Genomic DNA, 7227 nt, shown 5'->3' with positions numbered 1-7227 from the left:
CCCACCTGCGCCACCTGGGCGTCAGCGACCCGGATGCCAAGGGATCCCCCATAGACGTGCTCCACGGGCTCATCAGGAGGGTCGGCATCCAGAATCGCCTCCCACCCGGGCGCAGCGTGCTGGCCCAGCTGGGGCGGCCTCCTCCCACCTCCACGGCCCTCTCCTTGCTCCCCCCCCCACCGCCGGCCAAGAAGGCCAAGCTGAAGGCTGCGGGTATGGCCAGCCCCTGGGGGAAGCAGGACCTCTCGGCCGCCGCAGCCGCTGGCATTTTCTGGGCCTCTGATGTGGAGCCGTCTCCTCTCAACCTCTGTAGGTTCTCGCTTCAGCTGCCCCCTCCTCCCTTCGGGCCCTGGAGCCCCTCCCGGGGGGGTCGCAGCCCCCTCCCTACTCCCTCCTTGCTGGGGCAGGGAGTAGACAGGGGCCTTTGGCAGTGGGCCGGTTCTGCCCAGAGATTTTGTTGGTGGTCGGCTGTTATGCCCTTCCTCTTGGCCTTTGACCTCCATGAATGTGACCCTCCCTGAGAATGAAGGCCAAGGGTGGGGTGCTGCCTGTTGGTGTGGAACATGCCCATGGTTGTCCTTGGTCTGGATGGCACGTGGCATTTAGGCTGCCGCTTCCTGCCCTCCTGCCCCAGTCCTTGTCGGGACCTGCAGAGCCGTGGAATCTTGGTTCCGTTTTTCTCCGCCAGGACCTAGGGCCCATGGCTCTCTGGAGCTTCCCCTTGCTCCTGCTGGGTGTCTGGCCCCCCACCCCAATCCTCAGCTCCCTGGCCTGCACCTGCCCTCAACCACTACCCCAGCCCTGTGGGTGTGCTGCAGCCCAGCTGACCAGGAGGCCCGCAGGTGACAATGCTTATGATAACCATGGTGCTAACTGCCCCTTTCTTCTGCTGCAGCTTCAGGCCCAGAACCAGCTCGCGATATCCGCTGCGAGTTCTGTGGTGAGTTCTTCGAGAACCGAAAGGGTCTTTCCAGCCACGCGCGCTCCCACTTGCGGCAGATGGGTGTGACTGAGTGGTATGTCAACGGCTCGCCCATCGACACGCTGCGGGAGATCCTCAAGAGGCGGACTCAGTCCCGGCCTGGAGGACCCCTCAGTCCACCAGGACCTAGTCCAAAAGCCTTGGCCAAGGTGGTGGGCAGCGGAGGTCTTGGCAGCTCGCTGGAAGCCCGCAGCCCTGCAGACCTTCACCTCTCGCCCCTGGCCAAGAAGTTGCCACCACCACCAGGCAGCCCCCTGGGCCACTCACCAACTGCTTCTCCTCCTCCCACGGCCCGAAAGATGTTCTCAGGCCTGACTGCACCCTCCCTGACCAAGAAGCTGAAGCCTGAACAAATGCGTGTGGAGATCAAGCGTGAGATGCTGCCAGGGGCCCTTCATGGGGAGCTACACCCGTCTGAGGGTCCCTGGGTGGCGCCACGGGAAGACATGGCCCCCCTGAACCTGTGTAAGTGTGATCCTGGGCAAGGCATGGGGAACAGGTCAGGTGGGGGATTACCCCCTCCCCCAGGATACCCACAGGACCCAAGTTGAAATGGAAAGGAGGATACACAGGTTCAGAAGACAAGGAGCTAGCTGTGTGCTCCTGCTACTGAGCTGCTGCTTGATTCTCCTCCATACACTCAGTGATGGCAAAAAGATTCTATTTCTTGTGTCATCTTCAATTGATTGGACAGTGGCAACCAACCAGATTCCCAGGAAGAAAGTGCAGGGATTGATTAGTGATGTCTGCCATGGGCAGGAATAGAAACCCACCAGAACTTGGTCTAAACCAGGGGTCCTCAAACTACGGCCCGCGGGCCACATGCAAATACAAATACTGTATTTGTTCCCGTTTTGTTTTTTTACTTCAAAATAAGATATGTGCAGTGTGCATAGGAATTTGTTCATAGTTTTTTTTAAAACTATAGTCCGGCCCTCCAACAGTCTGAGGGACAGTGAACTGGCTCCCTGTTTAAAAAGTTTGAGGAACCCTGGTCTAAACTGTCTCTCTGACATTTGTGGACACTAAGTGGCAGTCAGGTTCAGGTTAGATTCTCAGCTGCCCCCTACTCAACAATATATGACCTTGGGCAAGTTTCCTCTTTTGGAGGATAGGTATCAGCATGGTCCCCACTCTGTATGGTTTTCTGAAGTGCTGTAAAGCGCTTAGCAAGGTGTCAGGTTAAAAAAGCTGTGCATGCAGTAGTTGTAATGCCCTGTCATTTACTTCTTTCTCACACTGTCAGATTGGCTGAGCTTTTACTGCATGCCCAACAGATGAGGATGGCCCAGCCCTAGGCCTTAGCACAGTGATTTCGTGCTGCTTGGTGCCTCATGCTCTCAACTGCTCCCGCCTTAGGCCATCCCACATCCCAGGAACACTGGGAGGTGGAAGTTTTCATCTCCATTTTGCAGAGGAGGAAACAGGCTCAGCGGGCAACTGGCTTACCCAGCATCGCACTGGGTCCCAGTGATCCTGGCATCTGAGCCCTGGATCAAAGGATTGCTTGCTCCTTAACATATCACCATGTCCCAGGGAATCTTCTGGAAGCCAGCTAGACTTTGAGGTCACAGAACACGCAGAAGGATTAGATGTACACCAAGGCCCCTGGAGGAAGATGAGGGAGCAGGTCCTTCGGGTCTGGGACTGCATGGACGGGTCAGCAGGGCAGTTAACACTGGCCTGGAGCTTGAAGGCTTCCTACCAGTAGCCACCTCTCTCTTTCCTCTCTTCCCCAACCCCATTCAGCATCACGGGCAGAGCCAGTGCGTGACATCCGCTGTGAGTTCTGTGGTGAGTTCTTTGAGAACCGAAAAGGCCTGTCCAGCCACGCACGCTCCCACCTGCGACAGATGGGTGTGACTGAGTGGTCCGTCAATGGCTCACCCATCGACACGCTGCGGGAGATCCTTAAGAAGAAGTCTAAGCCGTGCCTCATCAAGAAGGAGCCTCCAGCTGGAGACCTGGCCCCTGCCTTGGTTGAGGATGGGCCCCTTACAGCGGTTCCTGGGTCTGTGCAGCCCCTCCTGCCGCTGGTGCCAATGGCTGGCCGGCCAGGCAAACCAGGAGCTGGGCTGGCCCAGGTACCCCGTGAGCTCAACCTGGCACCCATCACGGGTGCCAAGCCCTCAGCCACCAGCTACCTGGGCTCAGTGGCAGCCAAGCGACCCCTGCAGGAGGATCGCTTCCTCTCTGCAGAGGTCAAGGCCAAGACCTACATCCAGACTGAACTGCCCTTCAAGGCAAAGACCCTTCACGAGAAGACCTCCCACTCCTGTAAGCAGTGGGTGGCAGGGTCTTGGGAGGGCATCTGCCAGGGCCTGCATGGCCGGGCACTGCCACACGCATGCCCACCCCCAGCAGGGGTCAAGGCCCCAGTGGGAGGCGGGGCTGTCTCCCGACTTGGGCGGCAACTTCTGGGTACCCTTGCTCCCTTGGTTCTGGGGCTCAGCAGCGCCCCCTCTGTCTGCAGCCACCGAGGCCTGCTGTGAGCTGTGTGGCCTTTACTTCGAAAACCGCAAGGCCCTGGCCAGCCATGCTCGGGCGCATCTGCGGCAGTTCGGTGTGACTGAGTGGTGCGTGAATGGCTCACCCATTGAGACGCTGAGCGAGTGGATCAAGCACCGGCCCCAGAAGGTGGGCGCCTACCGCAGCTACATCCAGGGTGGCCGCCCCTTCACCAAGAATGACATAGACTATGGGTAGAAATGAAAAGTAACGAATAGAGGCAAGATGTAGCTTGTTCTTGTTGCTGAGCCAATAGACCTGCTTTCCCATCCCTGTTTGGATGGGAAAAGAGCGACAAGCGGCCACACCTGGGGCTGGCACCTGGGGGCCTGTCCGTGGTGGGCCGCAGTGCTGGGGGTGAGCCAGGGCCAGAGGCTGGCCGGGCAGCCGACAGTGGTGAGCGGCCTTTGGCAGCCAGCCCACCAGGCACTGTGAAAGCCGAGGAGCACCAGCGGCAGAACATCAACAGTGAGTGTTGGGGGCAGAGGGTCATGAGGGCGATGGACACCAGCAGGGTCCATCACTGTTCCCCAGGTTTTCAGCTGTGCATCTGTCTTGGAGTCACTTCCTCAGTTGCTCACCCATTCATTTATCCATCCGCCATCCCACCTGTCACCAGGGCCAGGCAGCATCCAGGCACCAACTGCCCGCCTTACAAATCCCCACAGTAATTGCTCATCACTTGCTGAAGGAGGAACCTCTCCAGGGTCCTCATCCTCCAGCTTACCTCCCATCCCTCTCCTCCCCATTCTTCAGAATTTGAGCGCCGACAAGCCCGCCCTGCAGATACCTCTGCGGCCAGGGGGGGCGAGGAGGCCAATGACCTGCAGCAGAAGCTGGAGGAGGTGCGGCAACCCCCACCCCGGGTCCGGCCAGTCCCCTCCTTGGTGCCTCGTCCCCCCCAGACATCACTGGTTAAGTTCGTCGGCAACATCTATACCCTCAAGTGCAGGTATGAGGCCCCTGGGAAAGGGAGGGGAGGTGGGGGGCGACCTGCCTGGGCTTGGCCATCCAGAGCCTCGGAACAGGACAGGAGCTGCTCAGGGTTGGGAGATGGAACCTCAACAATCAATTCCCTGGGGTGGGCTGGGTCCAGGCTGAAGGCTCCTCACAGACAGAGATGCCTCAGAGCATGAGGCTGGGACCCTGACACCTAGCAGCTTAGTTACCTTGGGCGAGGACTTTCTGCTCCATGCCTCAATATTCCCACCTATACAATGGGGTTAATAGCAGACCTACCTGATTGATTTGTTATGAGGATTAAAAGAGTTGAATGTTTATAAAGCACTCAGACCTTGCCTAGAACACAGTAAACTCTCAAAAAGTGTCTTCCTGATTAAGAAAAACTAGGTCTTAGTTTATTAATACCAAAGTCTAGGTGAGTATCAGAGGCCAGGAAACTGGGAGTCTGGGATGTGAGAGGGCTTCCTCAGGCCACACAGGCCAAGTCAGAAGTAAGATTCAAACCTAAGTCTCTCCAGCCACTAGTTTGAGTTTGGGGCCCATGTGCTGTGAGACCTTCCTTAGGGCTGGGAGGGCTGGGAGCTGGTGAGGGTGCATGAGCAGGGTAGGTGCTCGTTAGTGTCTGACCCTCCTTTCCCTAGCTTCGTCCTTCTCTCCTAGAGCCTGGCAGGGAAGGATCTGTTTCTTTGCTCTCTCCAATCAGGGCACATGCCTACAGTCAGATGGTGGAGGTGCTTGGAAAGCCAGATGACCCCTACCCAGCACCTGAGCCAGCAGACTGCCCTGAGCATAGAAATGGGGCTCCGGGGGACCTGGCCAATACCCCGTGATGGGTAGAGATAGCTGTCCATTGGAGAACATCTGGCTTCTGGGCTCCCTTCCCTCAAATCCTGAGCTGGTTCTGTCCACATTGAGCAACATCAGGTTTGTTGGACACTCAGGGTATAGCCAGGGCACTGGCCACTCCTCCCTCTCTCTGTCCCCCACACAGGTTCTGTGAGGTGGAATTCCAGGGACCTCTCTCCATCCAGGAGGAGTGGGTGCGGCACTTACAGCGGCACATCCTGGAGATGAATTTCTCCAAAGCAGACCCCCCGCCCGAGGAGCCCCAGGCCCCTCCAGCACAGACAGCGGCGGCAGAGGCACCCTAACACAAAAGCATTCCAGATCTCTCTCGTGCCACCTCTGTCTCCTACTCTTCCTTGGTTTCCTCCTCTCTCTCTTCCTTCTTTCTTTTCCGTTCCCAAAGGAGCAAGCCAAAACCTCAAACCGGCACCCTTGGGGGCCGGGCACACTACAGCCAGGGCGCCCCCTCCCCCAGCTCAAGGACTCTGGGGCCAAACCCAGGGTGTGTTCCTTCAGGCCACACCTACCCAATCCAGCCAGGGCAGCGGCCAGGTCCCTGGTGGCAGGTGATCTGGTCATGGGAGGAAGGCCAGCACTCCCCAATGTCTAGCAGCCAGGTGGGGCTTTGTTTGCCATCTGTGGCCATTTACAAGGACCCCAAAGACCCCCTGTACCGGTTCCCTCTTGCCCCGTGAATATCCTCTCACACACGCACATGCGAACACACACACACACATGCACGCACGCACGCACGCATACACACACCTCGTGAGACCCGGGATCTGCCCCAGCCCCCCAGTTCCCAAGTCAAACGAACACATCATGCCACGGTGCTTGCTCAGGGGAAGGTACGCTCCCTCTGCGGGCCCACTGAGGCCTGGGAGCCCCCACTGAGCCCACAATGCCACGGAAATCCTTGTTGGCCGCCCCCCCTCCCCCAGAGGGGCCTTCCCAGCTGGGAAGAGCTCAGAGCTGACAGCTGCCTCCTGCCATGTCCAGGCCCCCCAGAACCTCTGGGGGCTCTGGGCCCTGGAAGGGGTGGGGTGGGACTTTCCTCCCCACTCCTATCCCCTCCCTCTTTTCACTGTTCCTTTCTATGTACAGCTCCTTAGACCTTTCACTTTTTTAAAAACGCATTTTGTGTAGAGAATAAGGAACGTGGATCTTTTTATTTTGCGATCCTGGGCCAGCTAGAAACTGGGAGCTGATCAATCTTTTAACTTTTTTCAGTGGCCACATTTTGGTTATCAATGTACCTAGAAGTATGTAAATTAGATTAAATTTCTCTTCTGGAAATACCCCGGGGCAGGCGGCCAGCGTGTGTTTTTCTGTCAAGTGGACAGGCTGGCATCAGCTGGCACCTGGGGCTGGGATCAAGCCGCCTCCACCCAGAGTCTCAGGAGGTCCTGGGTTTTCCCTTTGGCCACCAAACCAACCGGACCCAGCTGGGGATGAGCTCAAGTTCCTAGCTTGTTGGCCCTCAATGGCATGGCCGGTGTGGACTCTGGCCAGCTGGTGACGAGGCTCCTGTGTGCAGAGGAGAGGAAACGGCTCTGGGCAGCTGGTCCAGGAAGGGAGCCAGGAGGGAGAAGTGATTGAGGCCCAAGGGCTCTTGGAGTCAGGAGCTGACCATCGAGGGTGTGGGGGACCCTGGGGGAGGGAGGAGTGCACAGCTGTCAGGACCTCTTAGCTGGGACTGGCCTGCCTTCAAGACATGCGACCTGTCGGGAGATACACATGCACCCTGAACCCCAGTAACAAGGAGAAAGCGAGCTGTTGGCTCCTCTGCAATGTTATTTATTTTCTCACTCTGCAAATGTTTATTGAACATTTCTGAGATTTTAAGATATTTTGTTGGCTGCTCCTTCTTGTTTATTGCATGTGGTTTTTCAGCTTATCGTTTTCACTCATGGCCAAGCTGGAAAGCA

General features: G+C 57.5%; 1 protein-coding gene across 1 annotated transcript in view; it reads left to right on the top strand.

The window, feature by feature from the left end:
* Positions 1–5617, top strand: part of WIZ (widely interspaced zinc finger motifs) — a 22318-nt gene extending 16701 nt beyond the window's left edge. Inside the window, exons 6-10 of the mRNA XM_015560972.1 lie at positions 896–1447; positions 2732–3259; positions 3456–3619; positions 4247–4442; positions 5445–5617. Coding sequence (XP_015416458.1) covers positions 896–1447; positions 2732–3259; positions 3456–3619; positions 4247–4442; positions 5445–5527 — 1523 coding nt within the window. The 3' untranslated portion in view covers positions 5528–5617. The remainder of the gene's footprint in view (positions 1–895; positions 1448–2731; positions 3260–3455; positions 3620–4246; positions 4443–5444) is intronic.
* The last annotated feature ends 1610 nt before the right edge of the window (positions 5618–7227 follow it).

This window comes from Myotis davidii, unplaced genomic scaffold, assembly GCF_000327345.1.
Source record: "Myotis davidii unplaced genomic scaffold, ASM32734v1 scaffold56, whole genome shotgun sequence".
Lineage (NCBI taxonomy): Eukaryota > Metazoa > Chordata > Mammalia > Chiroptera > Vespertilionidae > Myotis > Myotis davidii.
This window is presented reverse-complemented; position numbering and strand designations above follow the sequence as displayed.